We start from the raw sequence: 25156 nt of genomic DNA on the forward strand, positions 1-25156 counted from the left end.
TGCAATAGCAAGGAGTATCAAGTTAGTGGAGGGTAAGGTCAAATTATTTGTTCAGTTTTTTTTTTTAAAAAGCACATCTGAATTATCAAAGCTAGTTGATATGCAAAGAACTCTGAACAAAGCACAGTTAAAGTTGGAACGAGGTGTTCCAACTCGCTGGAATTCCACTTTTGATATGCCTGAATCCACATTGGCCTTGCTGGACTCGACATTATCTATAGATAGTTCGGAATGGAATGTCATAGAACATAAAATTTGACGAAATAGACAAATATATTTCAGAACCCCATCTTGCGAGAACAGAGGATTGTGGTGGCGATTCGAAGAGGCAGTTTATCCAAAGAAATTGGTTAAAAAACGGTTCTGTATTCCCGCGACTTCTGTTCCCTGCGAACGACTGTTCTCGAAGGCTGAACAGATTATCACAGATAAAAGGAGTAGACTCTCATCAGAGCACATTTCCCAAATTTTGTTCCTGAACCATAATCTTTAACACTTATTTGTGAAAAGAAATATATGAGAGAAACAAAACAAACAACCATATTTATTCGTACTAAGATGGAACGAACACAAACTATTCATTGAATTTGAATTTAGGTAGTGGAAAACATCCTTGAGAAGGATGTTAGTGGGAGTAACTGGTGCGGAAAATATCAATGCCCAATGTTGTAAGTTTTGTGTCCAAACGAATTGGCTTCTTGCTATCGCGGCCAGCATGCATTCAACAATGAAAGTGGGAAAAGATTCGGTACACACTAACCATTGGTACATCCTACGAAAAAAATTGTAAGAGGTTTTTTTTTATTAAATTCGTTTATTTTTACAGGCTCAGTTTCATAAGTTTAAAGGAGCCGAATTCTTAATTATATTTTATTACTATACATAAACATTTTATAAATCTAAGGTAAGTAAGGTAGAAAACCGATTACTCGCGGTCTACTCGAGTTTAGTAGGGTGACATATTTGTTCAGGAAAAGGATGGGATATAAGGAAATGGTTACAATAATGATAATCTCACACACTCAATTCTTAAATCTATTCGTATATCTATTGTGTATTTACATTTCAACTTATTCTACTGTTTGTAGCAAGGGGACCAATTGCACGCAAAGGATATAAGGATATAGGGATAATCACACACGAACATCGATAGCGTTAAGGAAAATATAGATTTGGGACATGTAATCAAGGTCTAACCGAGCCAACACATCTCTCACCGGCACATTGGGCTGTCTTCCTCTAGCCCTGAGGGAGTTTTCTAAATTCGATCTGGCGACAAGATACAACTCGCACGACCAAACAACGTGCTCGATGTCGTGGTAACCGTGGCCACAAACACAAAGATTGTTGTCGGCAAGATTAATACGAAAGAGTAGCGCATCTAACGAACAGTGGTTGGACATGAGTCGGGAGAAGGTGCGAATAAAGTCTCGACTCAAGTCCAGACTTTTGAACCATGGTTTGTAGCTAACCTTAGCGATAATTGAGTGGAGCCACCGGCCCAATTCATCTTCGTTCCATTTGTGTTGCCAATTAGCGATGGTATTTTTACGGACTAAAGAATAAAATTCATTGAAGGCGATTTGACGCTGATAAATATCGCCTTCAATCGCACCTATCTTTGCTAATGAGTCAGCCCTCTCATTACCCGGAATTGAGCAATGAGAAGGGACCCAGACAAAGGTAATGACATAACAGCGTCTGGTTAAAGCACTCAAAACTTCTCGTATACTCTCAAGGAAATACGGCGAGTGCTTTTCCGGCCTCACTGAACGGATAGCTTCGACAGAGCTAAGACTATCCGTTACAATGTAATAGTGTTCAACAGGTCGTGAGGCGACGCTGTCCAGCGCCCAGTGTATTGCTGCCAATTCAGCAATATACACTGAGCAAGGATACTGAAGACTGTGTGAGGTGCTAAAAAATACGTTGAACACTCCAAATCCTGTGGACTCATTCATAGAGGACCCATCAGTAAAGTACATATTATCGCAATTGATACGCCCATACTTTGCATTAAAGATCGTAGGAACGATCCCCGATAGAAGATAATCTGGAATTCCATGGATTTTCTCCTTCATGAACAGATCAAAATGTACAGAGGAATTGATGTAGTCAGGAAAACAAACACGGTTGGGAATATACGAAGAAGGAACAACCCGCATGGAGATGAATTCATGATATGAACTCATGAATCCAGAGTGAAAATTTAGCTCGATCAGTTGCTCAAAATTTCCGATCACCAATGGGTTCATAACCTTACACCGGATGAGGAACCGAAAAGATAATAAATTGAAGCGATCTTTTAGTGGGAGTACGCCTGCCAAAACCTCATGGTATGCGTTGAGGGCATACATCCCAACGCAATACGGAGACAAAGATACTGAATTCGCTCGAGTTTAATGAGGTGTGTTTTGGCAGCTGATTGAAAACAGAAACTGCCATACTCCATCACTGAGAGAATAGTTGTTCGATACAGCATTATAAGATCTTCGGGATGGGCTCCCCACCAGGTACCGGTAATTTTTTTTTTTTTTTATCTTCGCTTATTTTTCGTCGGCCTATTTCCGCCACTTTAGTGCCAATCACCGACATCAGGGAGGCGACTCCACCTGTTCCTACCTATCAGACTCAACAACTCATGAGCCGGGCCAACTTCTTTTACTTCCGCTCCGAAGGAAGACGTAACCAGAGATTTTTCGCCTCAGAAAATCCCAACGACGCCAGCTGGGATTGAACCCAGGCCGATCGGATTGTGAGGCTGTTACGCTAACCATACAACCACTGGCGCCGTCAAGGTACCGGTAATTGTACGGAGAAAGTTTATTCTTTGTTGGCATTTTTTACTCAGATACCTAATATGGGCCCCCCAAGTACATTTGGAGTCGAACCAGACCCTAAGATACTTGAATGACATAGCATGAGTGATCAGTTTACCCAAAAGTTGAAGCTTTGGTTTTGCTGGTCTATGCTTCCTAGAAAAAACCACCATCTCTGTTTTCTCCGTGGAGAATTCGATCCCTAGCCCAATGGCCCAGGTTGAAGAATTGTTCAAAGATTGCAAGAGGTTGTTGTATTTAGGACACGACCGCATATTTTCGACGTAGAACTACGCAATTATATTATGCAATCCACTTGTTTACCACCTCGAATATTATTTTAGAATGCATTAAAACTTTTGTAATAGATTACGTTCTTCGATACAAATATATTTGATGAACGTCCTTTTACGTTTGATATGATGCCTAGGAATAGCAATATATGTGAACAGAAGAATTGTCAAACGATCATTGTATTTTACATTTCCCTCTGAAATGATTGCACATCTCATGTTTACGTAGTTCTTATACCGCGAAAGTTCATTCACCTCTAGTAACTGAAATAACGATTTTACCAGGCTTCTCAGTTGAAAAGTACGTTTTAGGGAAACCTATTCCGGTCTGCACAACGACAAGCGAGTACAGAAGTACTCAACCTAAAAAAATACCCCGACTTGCAAGTATTTGCAAAGCGGATTCCCCCAGGCACATTGATTTTGAAGTCTGTGTTGGGGAAACCGTAAATCGAGCCCATCAAAACTTGACAGTTAGGACGTTTAGATAACGCTGACATTTCACAGTTATTCAATTGTTCATCTCATGAAAAATAAAATTTTATTAATTGTGATAGACATTTAGAAATATTTCCTATCTATTGATGCAAATATCTTTGCGATATGTTAAGAAATGTTCGACTTATAAGGATTCGAAATACGGGTAGGGTTAGCACACAAATCGGCAGAACAAATGTATGGGAAAAAGGAAGTTCTTCCAGTTTTCATGAATTTAAACCGTTTAGAGATTAGCGAATTGTTATGTATAGCATATCAAACAAATCTTAGAGAATTTCCGATTCGATTGGTATGCAAATCATGAGAATTCGTTCACAGTGAAAATAGTTATTAACGTTAACTTTATTTCATAAAAACGTGATCTGTTTTCTGATTTGGCACCCTTACTGAAAGACGTAGTTCTACGTCAAAAATTGGTAGGCATACATGTCAAGCCTGGTTTGTAAGTCCAGTGTTGGTTCAATTTTGAATTTAGTAATGGCTGATTTGTTGGCCCTCCATTGGTTCCATATAGTGAAAATGTTGGTTTTAATTTGTAAAGGAATAATGACGATATTTTTCGAATAAGAAAATTTTATTTCTAATATTTTCGAATTCGAAATTCGAGTTCGAATATTTTTATTCTTATGATTTTCTTATTCTATTGGATTGAATTTAAATTAAATTATTGAAAAGCTTCTCCTGTAGGCTTTTAGTGAGCAAGTAAGGTATCACAGTACTCAAAAGCGCGGGCATGGTTATCATCTACATCTTTGGTAGAACTGCATGGTCGATATACTATGCGGCAGATGGGAACAGTTAAACATACAAAGAAAAAGAATGTATAGAATAAATGCAAACGTTAAAAGAAATCCAAATGCGTCGAAAATGCATTTGTCTAACAATAGTACATAAAAAAACGAAACAGGCACACAAGCACGAAAAAAGAAAGAGACTAGAGAAGTGACGAAAATTTACGAAAGTTTTCTTCAAATACAGACGCCGTAACATTTTGTTTTCCGATGAGAATAGTGTACAGTTAGAAAACTACCAAATTCCTTTTTTTTTTTAATTGCTGTGCAACGTAAGAACTTCACGACACTTATAAGACGCGACGCGAGACAAGACATAACACTTATTGTTCTTACTTAATTAAACGAATTAAAATTTACCTTATGTCAACCGGTTTCGGGCGCGAAGCTGCCCATCTGCGGGACAATGTCCGACTGGTTACATCTTCGTACGTGTTGCGTAGTCGTCCGAAGATTTAAGAGATAAGTCACTGAATTCTCAGCTCCGTCAAGTTGTACAAGCACGATGTGATGGGTGGATCGTCTTCATTCATCAGCGGCTTCTGGGAGTTGCTGATGAACATTGATTCCCATGCGTTAAGTTGTGACGATTTTTGGACATATTTAATCAGCTTTGCTTTCGTCCAATCGATTTTATGGTCGAGGCTGGTGGTGTGTGCCGCTACTGCTGATTCGTTCGATTTGTTGTTCTCCACCGCTGTTTTATGCTCCCTTATGCGTACCTTTATTTTCCTGCGAGTTTGCCCGATGTATACAGCGGGGCAATCTAGGCACGGTATTTCGTAGATCCCGGATTTCTCATCGGGAGGTATCTTATTCTTGAGGTTACACAATAAATCACGAAGTGTATTCCCACTTTTGTACACTATGTGTAGTCCTTGCCGTTTGAGCGTGTTTTTGATGGGGTTCGTGATTTTGGGGTAAAAAGGAAGAGTTATTCTTTTTATGTCGTCTATCTATCGTGTATTTCTTGCGTTTGTGTTTTCGGAAAATCTTCTCGACAAATTCCTTTAATAACCATTTACTGTAGCCGCTTTGTAAATCTGTTCTTTCTTCTTGGCAAATTTTTTCCGTGGGCGCTCGGATGTTTGACATTGTCCCGCAGATGGGTAGCTTCGCGCCCGAAACCGGTCGACATAAGGTAAATTTTAATTCGTTTAATTAAGTAAGAACAATAAGTGTTATGTCTTGTCTCGCGTCGCGTCTTATAAGTACCAAATACCTATGGTAATGCAAACATTATTAGAATGTACAATTTTTTTGTACATATCCCCAACTGTCCTACATCCCTACCAGAGATTAGTATATTTCACTCGATAACACATGTAAACTTGAATGTTGACATATATGAATCCTGGTGAGAAAAGCACGCATTTACCATATTACCTTATGTTGCCATAAGGTAATACGGGGGTAAAAGTATTGATATTAGTCGGATACATGCATTTTCGCCGGGAAAATGTAGCTGATAATGCGCTAACGTATCATGGTTCTGCTTGATATATATATATATATATATATATATATATATATATATATATATATATATATGTGTATTGGTACGGTAGAAAATGACTATACAGCGTGGCGCATAAGTCACGCAGCGTTCTCTGGAGGAAAAAAAATAAATAACGAGCGCACTGCAACTATCGAGCAACTATCGGTTCATTTTTCAACTTTGTAGCGTTTTTTATTTGAGATTAAAGATTTTGCATCGTGAGACATTTTTTTAAGGAAAATTTTTTTTGTACAAATCGGTTTCGTGACTTATGCGCCACCCTGTAGATTGATAGCATTTACCAAACAATTCGATATATTTACTAATTATTTCTCTCAGTGTATTGACAACTGAGCTGAAGAGCTGCTCATAAAGAACAGCTTTTCTAGATTAGCTGAACTGATCTGAGCTGTTCACCATGATGAGCTGGTTTGCACATCTCTAGTTGATATGTTTTTTAAAAATATAGGTGAATTTGAGTATGGTTTCATACGCCAGGACATATTGGGATAAGCGGAAATACACCAGTAGTGGTACTTTTGATTTTTGATTCAGCCATTCAGTCTCAAAATCAATGGGCTTGTCATTGATTTTGTCACTGAGAACATTTACCTATTGGGCCATTTCCCTAAATTCTCGTCCAAACTGAAAATAGTGAATGAGTGGATTACAGTCTGTTTGAAAGTCAACAAATAATCAATTTACACGAATGTGATATCTCATCAAACAGCGAATCAAACAACCACCTTCATTTTTTCACTTCCATCTTTTCTCATTTTCGCTTTTTTTTTAGTTTCACGTTAGCTCGTTTTTTTCTTTGCTTGTTTTCAGAAAGTTCTTTTTCTCCGTGTTTTCGTTAACTGATAGTAGTTTGCGTACGGTTTGTTTTCTGTTTTATTTCTCCTCTTCTTCTCGCGTCCTCCAGTAAAAACATAATCAGTGGCAATTAGTTTACAATATATATGTATATAATTACAATGATTCAGTAATTGAAAACTTAACGATTTTTTTGTTTTTCTTTGTTCTGTGTCTGCGTGTGAGTGTGCTTTTGTGTCCCTTCCAGAGCGGGGGGTGAATTTGATGTTTTTTTTGTCTCGTTTTCCTCTCATGTTTCATGTTTCCATACATAATGTTGTTTTTATGTCAATGCTTAGAAATCTTGGGATGTTAGTTTAGATTGGAGCAATAGGTTTGAATTTCGCTTGCGCTTGCTTTTTTTTTTGTTTGTTTGTCCTCGTTTCAAGCGTGGCCGAATTTTTGGGAAATAGTAACGATTGTGCAAAATCAAGTGAAAATTATAAACGCTCAAGAATTGTAAATGTCAATGAAACGTAATTCCGATTTTTTTTCTCATCGTCAATTTTAACAAACAACAATATCAATTTGAGTATTCTTTTTAGATTAGTATAAGTTTTTAGCTTTAGTTAATATATCTCGTCCAAAGGCTCCTTCGTTTCAGGGTGAAACAAAAGTAAAAGAGGAAGTCAAAAAAAGGGGTTTGTGGTTTTCAGTGGAAAGGTGTTTGTTATGTTCGATAAACCGTTTGAGGTTTGAGATTTGTTCTCAAACAAGATGTCTCTTCCCGTTCAATTCAGTGGTTTCTGTGGTTTTCGTGAGTGTTGTGAGTGGTATTTTTAATGAACTATTCACAGCGATTTTTTTTTAGTTTTGCTTCTGCAGTTTACATTTCTTTATAAAAAAAAGTTTAAACTTCCATTGTATATAGACTATGTCGGTGAACGATCATCTTTTTATGCTTTTTTTTTTTGTTTTAATTTTAATATGAGTTTGTTTCCAGCGTTCGGTTAACAGGTTATGCTATGCTACTTGTAAACAATGCGATTTCTTCTCTTCACCCTCCTTCTCCCTAGCTCGTATGCTTAGTTTTGCTGAGAGATAGAGTAGATGGCAAATTTTGTAATTTTTGCTTCATTGTCCCTTTATCAATGCTACAAATATAAGTGTTTCTTGTCTTGAGTATATGCGATTTTAATGACTTGTTTTGTTTAATTTACACAATGAATTTAGCCTTTAGTTTGGATTTGCTGTTTCCGTTATGCTGATTTGTTTCATTATTTGTTTAGCTAGCTTTTCTACAACTTTTTTGTTTGTTTGTTTGTTGGCTTAATAAGTACTTATATACATCGCTTCTTAGTACAGCTTCTTGTAGATTTCTATACGTTCTTGACGATTTTGTTGCAGCTCTTGTTTCATGTTTCGTTCTCGCGTTCGCTTTGTTTTCAGACTGTATGAGTAGGTATATGTTTTTTGTTGTCATGCAGTTGTTTTGGTTTATAGTACAATGAAGCTTCATGTGGTTGTCATAAGATTTCATTGCGATTTTTCTTTTCTCTCACACATTTTCTCGTAGTCATAATAATCAAACAGCTAAAACACCTATAGTCTCTGCTCTGTATATTTATTTCGCATCATCGCAAATGTACTTCGTTTCCATGTCGGATTATCTTGCCTACAAACGGTTCGTTTTCACCTCTGTGTGTCTTTTTTAAATAAAAATATCTAGCTTGTATGTCGCCTTTTTGGATTTCGCCATCTGGGAGAGGAAAAATATTACTTAAAGCTCTTCTACAGGTTAGCATACAGGTTGGCAAACAGCGCAGCTTTACTCCAACTTCATCTTAGTACTTTTAATTGTGAGAATAACTTATTCCAACTAAAGATAACAGGAAGTTGAATGCGTTATCCAAGTCTTCCGTTGAACTATCTTTCTTGAGAATATATTTCGGTTTAAGAACCGAGTATCGTTTGAATTAATTTTAATAATGTGTCCACTAGTTTCTAGTAATCGGCTAAAAAGATTCTTCGGTCTAACCAAGAACACACGAACAATGGATGAGTAAGGGTTAGTTTAGAAAATCTATCTATTTAGAATATGTTTCGGTATGTTTCGTGGCATTGTTTAAACATAAAAGTACGAAACAAATCGGACGGAATATGTGATACACAACCTCTGCATCATCCGTTAAGGGAAGAAAGACCCTAAATCTTCGATCATCAATGAAAAGAATGGACTAATCATACTTATGTTCAACTACCGGAGAAATAGAAAAATTAGCTACATAGCTTCTTAGAATGCCGATTCGAGCACGATTCAATGGCATGTCCTGATTTATCCGGTGATCATCTGTTTCCAACCCGATTATGTGATACACGTCGAATAAACATCCTATCGGCCAAAAACCGTACCCATTGTGAGCTGCAAGAGTACATGGAAGCTGCCTTGGATAAAGAAATCACGATCCTTCAAACCATCAAGAATGACGTCTTGACGTTTGAAGATTGATTGATTGATCATCAAGACGTACAAGAAGACGTACAAAAAGGTTGTAACTTTACTGAATTTCACCCCAACCCTTCTACAGCGATTATATCCGTTCCGTAACGATATTATTCAGGAGAAAGAGTCTTGCTGCAACACGCTTTATTTCGATCGCCAATCTTGCCAAACACACATTGACAAACCCTTTCAATTTGGACGCTCACATCACAGCTGTCGCAAAATGCCGCACCACAAATTAACTCTCAGTATTAACATTCCACTGAACTTATTGAATATCCATGTAGTTCTTCATTATCTCAGTATCTTAACATCTGTAACAGTAGCAACATTATTTCCCAAATAAATAGTCCCTAAATTCTGCTATGCAGAACTTTTCGTAGAACGACAACACAAAATCCGAAACGAATGGGATATGTGGTGGTGATGACGGCGACTGCAACTGATGCGGAACAAGTTTTTAGTCTTAGTTTTCCATCGAAGAACGCAGCTTTCGCCGTTCGAAAATACTCTCTTCAAATCCAGCTTAAAATGCGATACACTTCGAAGCACTTTTTTAACCCAGAAACAATGTTTGAATTCACGAAAATTGATCGATCGATCGGGAAAAATGTCACGAATTCATGATTCATCACTCATCCAGCTAGCGACCAGACGGCAGCGGCAGCGAAGGTTTTCAAATGGCCTTTCTTAAGACCGCACCTTTAATTTTCCAAATTGTTCTTTTTCAACCCTAGAGGCAAATGAACTGAGAAAGGTTCAGGCAAAATTCAAAACACTATTAACATCAATACATCCATAACACCCCTAAATTCAAAAAGTTCACAAGCTCTCTCCCGGCAAAAAAAATACAAACACTTTCTATTACTTAAAATATTATTGGAAAATATATCGAAATTTTCAGCATAACACTTTAGCAGAATGTTTTGGTGACCCTGAAACGACCGATCAGTTTGCTTGGTTTTGTAGAAACAACGGTTGTTCGTTTATACATGACATTTGTGTCCTTATTGCCAGTATGCACCCCTTCTTTTAGACACCTACCGCACCCACAGGTGATTCTTTATTTGTTTCACAATCACGATTGTCTTGTATGCCATAGTTGTGTTGTTATATTAGATGTACCGGTAACTTTCTTCGGTTTTACAACAGATGGCGTAACTTGATTGTTATTCCAGTGAATCAAATTTCCAGACATTCGTTGGAAAGCTACTGTCACTGCGCGTCTTTTTCGGCATATGTCTAAAAGTTGAAGCGTAAACAACATAGTTTTTTTCCACTTCGAATATGTCGAATTTCGTACCAACGAGAGTGTTTTTGCGGGGAGTGTTGCTTCATTACTCCAATATGAAGAAAAAAAAGCTGCGGGAAGTCATTGCATTTTGGTGGAAGTTTATGGTGACCATGCTCCAACTGAGTGAACGTATCAGACGTGGTTGAGGTTGTCCAAAAAATCAACTTTTTCCTCTTTTTTTTTTTCTCAAAAATGACATTTTTTCAAAAATTCATAAATTTTGAACTATTAGAACGATTCAGATGATCGACATATCAAATTAAAGCCAATTATCTGGTCTTTACATGCAGAAAATACTCTACCTAAAAATATATATGAAAATACTATACCTGCAGAAAATTCGTTTTTTTTTTTAAATATTAGACTTGCAAAAAATTTGGATTTTGATTTCGTAATTATTTATTGTATTCTCAATACATCAATACATCAATACATATTGTATAACTCAAAAACGGAGAACATCGCCTCTCTGGTTTCGACATATGTTATGTGAAAAATCCTCAGCTTTTTAGAAAAAATATATAAAAAAAAATTAGCGCACGAGACTATGAAAACAATAAAAAAAGAAAAAATAACAATAATAACTAGAACAGAATTCGAATTTTCTACAGGTGTAGTATTCAAAAAAGACCAGGTGATTGGCTTTGATTTGATATGTCGATCATCTGAACCGGTTTAGTAGTTCAAAAGTTATGAATTTTTGAAAAAAAGTCATTTTTGGAAAAAAGAGGAAAAAGTTGATTTTTCGGACAACCCTAAAATGGAAATGGTCACCCTACTAGAAAAATGAAAAAATACGGGTCTAATGTTTTGCGATAAAAAATAAAACTACCGCTTTTCATGGACAACGACTTAAAAGGAAGGATTTTTGGCATCGAGGTTATGCTGTCTATTTGGTGGGACCAGCTTGGTGTGGTGTACCATTAGCTGCTAAAACCAAATGAAACCATTAGGACCTTTACCGACGACAATTGATGCGTTTGAGCCGTGCACTGAAGGAAAAACGGACACAATACGAGCAAAGACACGATAAAGTTATTTTGCAGCACGATAATGCTCGGCCGCATGTCGCGAAACCGGTCAAAACATACATGGGAACGCTGAAATGGAAGGTCCTATCCCACCCGTCGTTTTCTCCAGACATTGCTCCGTACGATTACTACCTTTTTCGATCGATGCAACATGGCCTGGTTGACCAGCACTTCTCCAATTTTGATGAAGTCAAAAATAGAATCGATTCGTGGTTAGCCGACAAACCGGCCGATTATTTCCGCAAAGGGATCCGTGAATTGCCAGAAAGATGGGAAAAAGCTGTGACTAGCGATGGGCAATTCTTTGAATATTAAATTTGTAACCATTTTTGCGGAATAAAGCATTAATTTAAAAAAAAAATTAGAAACTTACCGGTACATACAGGCATTAGAATAACTACGTCCACGCAACAATCATCGGCAAAGGTGACGATCCACGATTGAAATAAGATGTATTTATCCATACAACTGCTCTGAAACATCGGGCTGTTTTTCTATTAATAACACTGATTAATAACGCTGTTCGGTCTGCTTAACGATGGAAGAACAGAAAGAATATCCTTACACCTAAATGGCTTCTACTGTGTTATTTACAATATATAAAAACCATAAACTTGTAACATGTACACGATTAAAACCCGGCTCTGCTATAGCAAAAATGCTAATGAGCCTAAATAAATAAACAAATGGGATAAAAAAAGTGATTATCATACCACTTCGTTCTGCCGGCAAAGAGGTAGTAATGCTCAAAACATTACGCTTCAAACGTATGCTCTCTTTTTTTTCGAAATTTGAAACTTACACCCCAATACAGAGATGAAGGACGTAGGCCTACGTCAACATATCCTAATCAGCATGAGCAAGACTGAGCATGTGACGAAATGGTACGGACGAACCATGCACATGCTTCTCTTCATTGTTACAAATTTGAACTGCAGAAACACCAAGAAGGAATGTGACTCAGGATAGCTAAGTGCCAACTATCAACATTTGACTAGAAACTCAATTTGAAGGCGGTAATGTGTAACCCAGTAACCCATTTACTTCCAAAAAAGAAATAGATGTAATAAGGCGGATAGTCCTGGACGTCATCATCCTATATATCTTCCAGCTCGGTCGCTCACACATTGAAGCTACAACTTCTATCAGGTACAATAATATCCAATTCCGAACCTTTTGATCATTTCGAAATCTAACCTGCTTTTCAGCACTAGACATGATATCAGGGTTCATGGCATGTGAAACGCCAAGCACAATGCCTCCAATGTCGGTTCTGACCGAGGATATTCCGTAGTTTTCCGATCAGCCGCTGGTGGCAGTCGTGTTGGACAGCATGCACTTTCGGACAGGTATGCTCACACATAGTCAAATCCCCAGCAATCTATCGAGGAGAACGGCTCGACTGAATCACTTGCTCAGTCTTTGAATGTCATCCTCATTTAAAAGATAGTAGAACAGAACATATGCGGCCTTCAATCACGTCAAATTTAATTGCATATTCTGCACAAAATACCAACCTGATGTAATGTGTTTACCAGAAACGTATTTCGATGATCACAAGATGAGCGTCGGGTTTCCCGAAAATAAATACCAGCTTTTATTTGGGCCAACATCCAATTCTTAGCAGACAATGTGCTAGTATGGCAAGATCAGATTCTATGACGAATATTTCTTTCTGTAAAAGCTGCCCTAGCTCATAAAAAGAGAATGATGTGACAGCACAGTAATTCCCACATCCAAGTCCAAAGTGGACCGAATTGAAAAAGATGGTATCGACCGATAATAAAATCCAACATTTAACTCTTTATAAGGCCGTGGAAACTAGGCAAGGAATCGACTAAAACTTCAGAGAACATAATCCTTACATGAGAAAGAACACATATTTAACTTTGTTCAAAAATAAACTATTGAAACAATAAAAAATAATTCTAGTGCAGTGAAAAATAAAATTATTTATATAGACTAACAAAGAAAAAATTTAAAATTTGAATTTTTCATCAAATACACCATTTATTTGAATGAAAAAAGGGCATTTTTTATGATTGGGAATATCGTTGCCACAGCCATATAAAAGGTTAACCCTTTCACCTACAACTCGTGTTGTATCTTGAGTTGTACTTCGTATCGTACTTGAATTGTTATTAGTTTTAAAAATTTACTGACAAGTCAACTCAGTCAATTCAACTCTTGAACAGAAGCTGACAATATAAGCTATGTGATTCTTCAACGAATATTCAGTAGTTGAGCTGTTTGAAATGGCTCCATCACTGAGCTGGAAGCTAAAAGAAAACATGACCAGGCCAGCACGTTTCAGGAGTCAAGGAGTCGCTTCTTATTACTCTCAAAACTCGATGAGGACGTCGAAATCGTCTCCCTGGACATCTCGATTCTTCCAACACAGCATTGGAAATCAGCATTCTCTGAACTCTATAAAATTGGAAAATTTCCTCGTGATAAAAGAGAATAATATATGTTCTTCTTATTCTTCAATGGCACTTTCGTTTCTAAAGGAACTTCACCGTCTCAACGTAGTATTACTTTCGTCATTTTTATTAGTACCAAATTGAGATTTCTATGCCCAATAGTACGTCTTGAATACATGTGAGTGGCAAGATCTAGAATATGCGTGATCACAGTGCAAGTCGGAGGAAATTTCTTTGACAAAGAATTCCCCGACCAGAACGGGAATCGTACCCGAACCCCCGGATGTTAGATTTGACGATAACCACTCGGCCACGGTAGCACCAATAATATATTTGGTAGCACCAATAATATATAATTGAGCTTTATTTGAGATGGATTTGAGATACATCAACCCGAATTTCAATTGGACTAATAGTACAACAAAATAGACAGCTCAATTCGGACGATCCGCTTTTGAATGATGCGCCAACAGACATTTGTGGAGATTGATTCTGATATTTTTATATTTAAATAATTATTTTTAACTTCGAAGCTATTGCTTTTATTGCGGAGGGATTCCGCAAAGCAAGCAGAATATATTGACATATACTGCCCGCTGTCTAGAGTAATATAAAAAAAATGAAATCGCGGCACCCGGCTTATGTACATGCTGCTCGGCAAAATTAATCGCCATTTGCTCCTTTCAGACTGCGAAACTGGGGGAGCGCTAATTGGACCAATCGAAACACGGGATTTAGTGGAGCAGAAAATCATGCCAAACGCTGAATTCATTGCACAGTTGTTCGTATTTCAACACATTGAATGAGCAACTGAGAGAGCACAGATCGCTTGTGCACGCTCATTCTCGATAGTTAGTTTGATAAATTATATAACTTTCCGCATTGTAATAAATTGTTGGGCAGTGCCTAAATTGATTGATCCAAATATCTTGTAAATCCATCCGAAAATGATTGAGCAATAAACGAAATTGGACAATTATCACGATGCGACAGATTTTGTTTTTCAATTTGCACTCCCATCATGTTCCCGAAGGACGTAATCCTACGTCAAAAAATGATAATCTTGTTCTCCAATAAAAAGCTGCTCAACATGCTATGTTCATTTCACTGAAGAAAATTGGAAGATTTTTGGGAGCAAGATAACTTTAAATACCAAACCAAACAAGCAGCTGGATTTTTGATGACCACTCCGAAAATCTTCAAATTTCTTCGGTAAAATAAACTTGGCGCCTTGGTGGAGCCCTGTAACGGTATGCTGGAGCGTGCGCTTCAGCATACCGTTACAGAAAACGAAAGAAGAAATTGATCTGGACCTTTAGCATGGAAATAAATCGTAACATGAGACATACTGACTCTTGCCAGTAGGGCAAACTGGCTCAACTTGCAAGGGAAGCTAGCCGCTTGAAGCTTGAAATCCTGGGGCTAAGCGAAGTCCGCTGGCCAAACACTGGTGAACACAAGATATCATCCGAGCCAGTCCTGCTTTACTCTGGCATACGTGGTGAAAATGCTCCCCGGGAACGAGGAGTTGGATTTCTACTGAGCCCAGGGGGCCCATGCGGTCCTGATGAGGTGGGAACCGATTAACGAAAGAATAATCGTTGCCAGATTCAGAACACGGGTTAGGAACCTTACAGCAATCCAGTGCTATGGGCCAACAGATGCTGCCGACCTGCAGGAGGAAGAGAGTTTCTACAATCAGCTGAACAGTGTGGTTGAGAAAGTCCGGAAGCGGGATATCCAAATATGCTTAGGTGATTTCAATGCGAAGATTGACTCAAACAATACGGACCTTGAACGCGTCATGGGACGCCATGGTTTAGGAGAGATGAGCGAAAACGGAGAGCTGTTTACAGAATTATGTGGTAATAACAACATAGTGATTGATGGATCGCTCTTCCCCCACCGACCAGTACATAAGGTCACGTGGGTTTCCTGCGATGGCCGAACAGAAAACCAAATCGACCACATCTGCATCAGCCGAAAATGGAGAAGGAGTCTTCTTGATGTACGCAACAAGCGCAGCGCCGATATTGCATCCGACCATCACCTTGTCATCGCTCACGTTCAACGGCGGGAGGAGAAAGTTGGATGTCGTTACGACGTCCGCCGGTTGGAGAACCCTGAGGTGAAAAGAGTATTTGTTGAACAACTTGTGTCACGAGCCTCGGAGTGCCAGCTAGTGGATCTGTTGAAGAGCTATGGAGTAGCATCAAGAACGCCTTTATCACAACCAGTGATGGAAACCTCGGCAAAGTACGCAGCACGCGGAGGGAGTGGATTTCAGATGAAACCTGGAGGATGATCGACGAGCGGAGAGAAGCGAAAGCTGGCATTGAGCGAGCGCGTACCAGAGTGGCTAAGACAGGCGCTCGTCAACGATACGCCGAGCTGGAGAAGGCTGTTAAGAGGGCTTGTAAACGGGACAAGAGAGCCTAGATTAAACTGACCAGACAGTCCCGCATTTCAACAAAATGTCCCGCGTAAGATTCCGTCCCGCGAAACGTCCCGCATTTGGCAAAAGAAACGAAAATGTCCCGCGATATCAATATATTGCAATATCACAATTTGATCATGTTGATTTTCTTAAATGGATGAACCTCAAAAAAAAATTTGTTTGGCAGACTGTTCAAGAGCGCTTCTAATACATCCAAAGATTAATACGTTGAGCTGATTTCATCGCACCGACATTGGGCTTTCTGTTTAGAGAGTGTCAACTGGAAGCGACAGCAACGAAATTGGAAAGTGATTTTTATAAAAGTCCCCTATTGATCCGCAGGGACCAACGTGAGTCAGACGACAAGTTCATCTTTAGTCCCCTAGCTCGGTCAGGGCTTAACGTTTTAAATAAGCCGAAAGAACTAGTGTATACTCGTCAGGAAGAGGCAGAGTTGTTTGATGAAGTATCGTAAATGAAGCGCTGGGCGGTCTTACGGAAGTTGGCCGGAACCTGGCCGATGAAAAGATGTATACCGGCGTGTTATTTTACCTTTTCGTGGCTTTGGTGGAAGTTTTTCACTTCTTTCGCCGGAAAGAAGTTTTTCACCAGCACCTCAAGCTACTCCTTCTAGGTGATTGGCTGCTGCTCAGATACGGCCGGTCTCGTCTGACGCTTCCGCATAAAAATGTCCATTTTGGCCAGATTTTTCTCCACCGTTTGGCCAGTTGCTTCGATCTCCCGGATTAAGGAGCGGCAAAGAGATGTTATTGTAAATACCAGATCGGCTATATCTGGCGGACACAAAGTGCCTCAGGATGTCCAACTCTTTCGTTGTGGGGTGGAGCTTGCAGTATGGAAAAATCATCAGGATGCTTGACAGTGCTGCAGCGAATCAACAGCCTTGAACCGTTTTTGATGTAGACTTATTAAACGTAAGATTTAAAGAAAATGTATTCTTATAAATTATCTATCATCTATCCGAAATTAATCCATTTTTTGAATGCATACGTTAACACTAAAATCGATGAATAATGAATAGAAATTTTCGAGCATTCCATTCGGTAATTTGAAGAAAATTGTAGAATTTGAATCGTGCTGGCCAGGCGTAAATGCTCTGATAGAGTGAGTGATTTTCGGGCGTAAATAAAATCTAAACCACCGAAAAATCACAACTGAGTGCCGATACTCAGAAAGAAATAATACTGATCAGTTTAGACTCGCTGAACTATGGTTTATGCTCAGATGACGTATATACATAACGTTTTGTTTTATGTGTCCCGCGTTAGACCTCTGACCATCTGGTCACTTTAGCCTAGATCAACTCCTTAGCTGAAGAGGGGGAAGCCGCCGCTGCCAATGGTGATATCCGCCTGTTGTACGGCATTTCTCGCCGCTTTGGTGGTGTTAGGATGAATACGAAGATGCCGCTAAAAGAACTGGTCAGACCGTACAGACCAGCTTAAACGATGGACTGAACACTTTGAGCAACTCTTTCGAGTCTCAAATGCCGGTAACCAAGAAAACCAGCAGCGCTTAGCACCCGTAGTTCGTCGCATTAATCGCGTAAACTCCGATGGGCCATCGCTGTCTGAAATTGAAGTGGCAATCAGGAATATGAAGTCCAGCAGAGCGCCAGGAATAGACTGTATTTCAGCCGAGATGCTTAAAGCTGACCCAGCCTTGTCAGCCCAGATGGTGCATCAGCTATTTAGAAATATATGTGAAACCGCAACTTTTCCGGTGGACTGGATGCAGGGCATTTTGGTTAAAGTCGCTAAGAGAGGAGACCCGACTGAATGCGGGAACTGGCGCGGCATCACGCTGCTTTGTGTTACTCTCAAAGTACTCTGCAAGGTAATCCTTAACCGGATTCCGGAGAAAATCGACGCTACTCTCCGGCAGTAGCAAGCCGGATTCCGTGCCGGCCGATCATTCGTGGACCATATCGCAACGCTCTGTATTATTCTGGAGCAGATCAACGAATTCCAGGACTCTCTCCTACTGGTGTTCGTTGATTTTGAAAAGGCGTTCGATCGACTCAACCACGAAAACATCTGGGGCGCACTCAGTTGTAGAGGAGTCCCAGAGAAGCTAATCCATCTTATCTAGGCTCAGTACGAGGTATTTTCGTCCAAGGTATTGCACAATGGCGTCTTGTCCGACCCCATACGGGTTACTGCCGGTATGAGACAGGGCTGCATATTATCACCGCTACTGTTTCTTATTGACAGCTATTGAACTATTGACAGGAGACAAAACAGAGGGTTGCCTTGGAATCCTTTAAGAATGGAGCACATAAACGACCTGGATTTAGCCGACGACATTGTTTTGCTCTCCCAAAGTCGAAGTGATATGCAGAGCAAGCTAGACGACCTCTCCGAGAGCTCCCAAGCAGCAGGTCTCGCAGTAAATGTCGCCAAAACTAAATCCAGGGTAGTGAACACTGACAATACCTCTAGCTTCACAGTAGCGGGACAAAGAATTGAACAGGTGGAAACGTTCCAATATCTTGGGAGCCAAACAACGCCGGATGGTGGTACCAAGACCGATATAGCCACACGGATCAGAAAGGCCAGGGCTGCCTTTGCAGGTCTATGAAATATCTGAGGCTCAAACCAGCTCTACATATAAAACCCGAATCTTTAATTCGAACGTTAAATTCGTACTGCTGTACGCCTGCGAAACGTGGTGCGTCTCGACGGAGACAACGAAAAAACTGCAGGTTTTCGTTAATCGTTGCCTGCGATATATGATTCGAGCATGATGGCCTCACAACTGGATATCCAATGTGAAAGTCCATCGTCGATGTCATCAGCGCCCGATAGCTACAGAAATTCGCGAACGTAAGTGGAAGTGGATCGGACACACCTAAAGGAGAGGAGCAGACGAGATCTGCAGAGAGGCCCTCGACTGGAATCCACAAAGACAGCGCAGAAGAGGCAGACCCAGAGGCTCGTGGCGTTACCTGGCGGTAAGTGAAAGCCATGGCAGATGACCGTCGACAGTGGAGACTTCTGACATCGTCCCTTTGTTCTGCCCAACAGGCAGACACGGAGCAATAAGTAAGTAAGTAAGTTAGCTTCAGCATAGGTCCAAACAGAATAGTCAAGCGGGTTAAGCTCTAGCCATCAAGGGGACCTCAAGTCTTTTAGCCAAAACATAATGTTTTCTATCAGCCATCGTTGGTTTCGATTTGACGTGTTGTGAAACGCTCCATTCTGCTGTACGTACGTCATAATGGCAGTTGATGTCGGATCACACCGTACGATAGTCGTGTTTTGCTGGATGCCATTGATAAAAATGGAAGAAACATCGAGTAAATTAGTTTGAAGAACTCAGTAAAGGAGAGTGAACTCGAAAATGTTGATATTATTGCTCAAAGTAATTGGCTCACCCTGTAAATTGTGGTTCAGATCGTTGAACAAACTTCAAAATCATCCACACTGCCCGTTGGTAAAGGTTGGGGTTGAGTTATATAGAAAATAATCGGTCGGTGGATAACAAGTTATCTGGTGAATATGAGTTAAGAACTTCTTCATTCAGCATGATCGTCTTTATTCTGGGCCTTCCTTAAAAGGAGAGAGCATAACCTCGGACATGCCTTATGGTGCTAATTAAGCTGCTACTGAGAATTCCACGCTCAATCCCTTTAGCCTCGACCATCTTCCTCCTCTTGGAGTGTCTAATTGAGATGTTCTACCAACACTCTCTGGTGTGGATTCATCCAAAGATGTGGGACCAGGTCGGCTACCATCAATGCTTTTCATACAGTGTGCCATATCCTTGTCGCTCCCTGCTGGTGTAGCTCAAGCAGTGTTTGGATATCTATCAATATCAAATGATACACAATGTGTCATGCAAGTAACCTCTCACGAATATATATAACCAAAAATGAGTGGATTATTCAGATACTTGTATGGATGACAGTACTTACATGTGTTACACTAAATGATTAAACAAAGAGAGGAACGAAGACTGTACCAAACATCGCACACCATTTTCGAAGTCTGCATACAAGTTTGAACCGCATATATCGTCTCGTTCTACTATAGCGAAAACTACTGCACGGACAAGTAAGGAGCGAGAAATGATACAATAAAAATTATGTATATACAGGGTTTTCCATTTCGGGCTTCCTAAAGTATACAGCCCTGCGCTGACAACCGTTTGACATAGCTGTCAACCAAAGCGTCATATCGTTAGTTGAATGTCTGCCATTTTACAATATGGATCGTTTTAGCATCGCACAACGTGTTGATTTTGTAAAATTATACTATAAAAATGATGAAAAACCGGCAAATGTTTTTTCGAGCATTACGGACGGATTTTGGTCGTCATGGACGACCTACAGAGCACACAATCGCTAATGTAGTGCGTAAATTCGAACAAACTGGATCCGTAGCGGATATTGTGAAACCTGTGCATCATCGTAATGTGCGTTCGGCCGAAAATATTGCTGCTGTTGCTGCCAGTGTGGAGGTTGACCCGAATGTTTCGATTCCACGGCGTGCTCAGCAATTGGGCTTGTCAAACACATCATTGTGGCGAATTTTGCATTTGGACTTGTACCTACATCCATATAAAGTCCAACTGGTACAACAATTAGAGCGTGGTGACCATGGAATGCGTCGGGCATACGTCGATTGGGTGAACGAACAACAGCAGCAAAATGCTAAATTTTCGCATCAAATTTTCTTCAGCGATGAGGCACATTTCGAGCTCGGTGGCTATGTGAACACCCAAAATTTCCATATATGGGGCTCTGAAAATCCACACGTGATTGTTGAAAGGCCATTGCATCCGCCAAAAGTCACTGTTTGGTGCGCATTATGGTCTGGAGGAGTCATCGTGCCATATTTCTTTGAAAATGAGGACGGCGAGACGGTAACTGTGAATGGTGAGCGCTATGGCCGCATGTCAACCGATTTTTTTTTGCCACAAATTGAAGATATGGATACGGATGACATGTGGTTACAGCAGGACGGCACCACGTGCCTCACAACACGACCGAACATGGCCACATTGTGAACGAAATTTGAGGGACGCATCATTTCGCGTTTTGGTGATGCCAATTGGCCGTCCAGATCATGCGATTTGAACCCGCTAGACTTTTTTTTTGTGGGGTTATGCGAAAGACCGTGTCTATGCCAAGTCTCCGCAAACTCATTTGAAAGACAACATTCGTGAAGTTATGACCGAGATACCGCCCCATATGTGCCGAAAAGTCATCGAAAATTACCTGTTCTGGATCAAGGTGTGCGAGGAAGCCCTAGGTGGACATTTGAATGATGTTGTATTCCACACATAATGGCATAAACCAAACTTTAATTTGAAATAAAATTAAAGTTTGGTTTATGTCATATTTTATTTCAATTTACTTTCGGAATTTGGCAATGAATGTATGGAAAAATTTCATCATCGAATTTCAAAAACCGACCATGTACGTTTTGTTTATTGGCCCAAAAAATTACCTGTGCAAAGTTTCAGCTCAATCGCACATGATTTAGGGGTGCCTCAAAGTGCTCATAGTTTTCATTTTTTTGATCCTCGAAAATCTTCCAAGGGGGGAGTAAAAGAAATTTGGAAAATCGAAATTTTTTTTCGATGCCAAATGGCTTAAAAATGCATGAAACGAGATCTGGTGTCATTTCGAAAATAAAACTTTGAGGAACTTTGAGAGCTTTGAGGCACCCCTAAATCATGTCCGATTGAGCTGAAATTTCGCACAGGTCATTTTTTTGGGCCAATAAACAAAATGTACTGTATAAACTTTCTTAAAACCGTACATGACGGTTTCGGTTTGTTGGCTCGTGTGTCATGAAGTGCTAACCGAAGCAGAGTTGTCTCGTTCTCTTTTGTGTCTTGATTTGTAGCACGTAAAAGCAAAAGAATGCCGCTGGGGGAAATGATTTCTGTAAGATCATATTTGAACGAACGAAAGCGAAGTATTCAGTGAAAGGATCTATCGGCAAACACTAATAATGACCAATCAATTCGGTTAACTGATTATAAGAGTTTGACGATAACAAAGTATTCGATGTTGCTTCGGGAAAGCCATCAGTGTAGACATAGTCCTATCTTGCTTCAAATTTGTGTATGTAAGCCATCGATTTGTATAATTCACCGTAATTCACCGCGCTATGCTTTCTACGAATATCCATCCACTCATGGGCCATTCTCGATGTATGAACAGATAACTGGCTCTCTGAGTTCATGACGTCTGTTCTGCCCTACAAAACTGCAAACTATTTCCGGTCGAACAAAGCTTATCGGAGTATAGATGCCGATGAATTTCATCTCATACTACTCACTCCTTACTATTCCGTTCCTTCGGATATTTCGCGTTCTGGTGAGCTATCAATCTTCTCAGGAGACCTTCTAGTGATCTACTCATTTCCTTAATTCATTTTCATTTTTATAAAGGTTAGACAGAAAGTTTTCGAACAGTTTAGCAGGAGTACTCGAAGAGCAGCTCAGTGTTTGACAACGCTAGATTCCATGAAGCAGATTAAGTGGAACATAGCCAAATGTACAATTACGTGTTGAGACCCCAGATATCCGTAGAATGGTATACAGATTGGAAAAAATAGACACAAAAATTTTGATAATCGCAATTAAGTAATAGATAACCGTATATATTCTGTTGGAAACTAAGAATCGGGACCATAACAAGCGACAAATGGTGCTACATTTCCTCGAATAACATATTTCGTTAAACTATACATTCCTAAGCTTCTGTTCGTGAGCCAATTATCAGTATCTTCCTAGCCGATTCAAGCCCATTTTTGTGTTAGCATATTCACATACATACATACATACATACATACATATCTTAGCGACTGTCTACTGTTAACAAAGCATTTCTCAAGTACAATCACTGCCTAGAACTTCCGATCCAATCCATTTGTTGTCCTGTCGTACATCGTAAAGAACACAGCATTAATGTATTTAGATCCATACCATTTTGAGTATAGTTTAGCCTACTGTGTGTCTGTGTTTGTTCTGTTTTGTTTTTGTTTGTTTACTTCCATCACGTTTGTTTTGTTCTGTTTGTCCATAGCGAGTATCACACGAGCAATAATAATAATAATGAGTAAGCCATCGATTTGTATGATGCCTAATTTATCCGCGCGCAAGCAATGTTTTCAACAAATATATCGGTCCACCCCTGGACGGCCACTTTCGAACTGTCAGACAGCTGACAGCTGGCAGCAGGGGTGGGCACATTCCTATAAGCATACCTATTTCCTACAACCCCACGTTCTTCTTCCGAAGCGATGGAACCCGTCGCCCTGCGTTTACACTCTAATAGTTTTGCGTTTGAACCACGAGTACTTAAGTTAAAAAACATGTCCACTTTCTCTCTGTTTGCTGCGATACGCACTTATCCACGAGTCAACAAATAACGTATTTTATGATGCTTTGCTTGTTAAAGTTTCTTTTTTACTCAACGTTATTGCAATTATTATTACTCTTTGTTATCCGGTTCGCTTGGCTGTTTGTTTTGTGTTAATACTTCAGACAAGTATTATCCGTGTGTGTGATCTCTCAATCGGGTTCCAATAGGCTTAAAAGCTTTGACCCTTTTTCCCACACCCATCTCCGACGTTTTCAAAAGGTTTGTATGAAATCCTAGATCTGATGATTTGTTCTGTACGATTTTTTTGTTTCGTTTTGTTTGTTTGTTGGGGATTGTATCAGTTGTGTTTGTTTTGTTCTTTGCTTGGTTTGGTAGTGTTCTTGTTTTGTTAGATTTCGTTTTGTTTTTAACCTGCTTGAACATCCCTGACGGCTAGAATATCTCTGAATTACCGCGAATAAAGAATTCTCTCTCATCACTTCTGCTGATTGTATTCATTCACGAGGAGGGGGGAAATTAAACTCCGAACATAAAGGTAAAATAACACACATAACCAGAACGGGTATCGAAAAACAGCATTAGTATACATTAGGCTTCATGCGCTGCGCTAAATTAGGGGATCGATATCGAAACAAAAATGCAGTTTTAGAGCTGTTTTACTGTTTGACAGTATACCTATGTAATACGCAAAGCCCGAGAAACGGCAGTTCCTCATATTACTTCGCAAGAGTGTCAACATTTATAAGTATGGCAGTGTATTTGTGTTTCATTTGCTTAACGCTTGTAACATTTTTTTTCTGTTCTGAGTAAATTTTACGAATATCACTCTCTAAGTTACAACACGGTTTTTTTCTTTTAAAATAACCTCCAGCTAAGTCTTTACAATATGTCTTAGTTACTTTGTATTATAATGCTATTTTTGACTTTTGTTTTCAAACGATAATAAGTCTTAGCGAAACCAAGGCAATGATAGCGAGCGGACGAAAAAGTTGGCAGGACTTTTCAGGACTTTACTCGCTAACCGTTTTGCTAGCGATTTGAAGAGTCCCGCCATCTTTTTCTATTGACATAAATAAAGTTGGCAAGAACAAAAAAACAGACGAACCCAACTAATGGAACTAATAAACTCACACTGAGAGAAAACAAAAACGAGGGACTAAATAAAAACTCACTGTAATTTATCAGCGGTAAGGTCGATCCCTTTTTCTGGCACTTCAGAATTATCCGGATCGCTAGCCGGCAGGGATAGCAAATGCTATGCTTCTAAAAATATTAATGCTGTTGGTTTCGGTTCTAGGTTTGATTTCTTTGCTTCGACTACTAGAAACGTGATCTCGTTCTTGTCGCGTGCGGCGAAGCACTCCGCTATCAGTCGGGCGACGTCCTGAGAAGGGAAAGATAGGTTCAGGGA

At 39.6% G+C, this 25156-nt stretch overlaps 2 protein-coding genes across 10 annotated transcripts in view; one reads left to right on the forward strand and one right to left on the reverse strand.

The window, feature by feature from the left end:
• Nucleotides 1–6664: 6664 nt before the first annotated feature.
• LOC129771049 (whirlin) overlaps nt 6665–25156 on the reverse strand; it is a 550739-nt gene continuing 532247 nt past the window's right edge. For all 9 annotated transcript variants that reach the window (XM_055774327.1, XM_055774325.1, XM_055774333.1 and 6 more), the window contains one exon: nt 6665–25129. In XM_055774327.1, coding sequence (XP_055630302.1) covers nt 25001–25129 — 129 coding nt within the window. In that variant the 3' untranslated portion in view covers nt 6665–25000. The remainder of the gene's footprint in view (nt 25130–25156) is intronic.
• Nucleotides 15513–16250, forward strand: LOC129765788 (craniofacial development protein 2-like). The gene has a single exon (XM_055766216.1). It carries the CDS (start codon nt 15513–15515, stop codon nt 16248–16250), a length of 738 nt encoding a protein of 245 aa, XP_055622191.1.

The sequence above is a fragment of the Toxorhynchites rutilus genome, chromosome 2 (assembly GCF_029784135.1).
Source record: "Toxorhynchites rutilus septentrionalis strain SRP chromosome 2, ASM2978413v1, whole genome shotgun sequence".
Taxonomy (NCBI): Eukaryota; Metazoa; Arthropoda; class Insecta; order Diptera; family Culicidae; genus Toxorhynchites; species Toxorhynchites rutilus.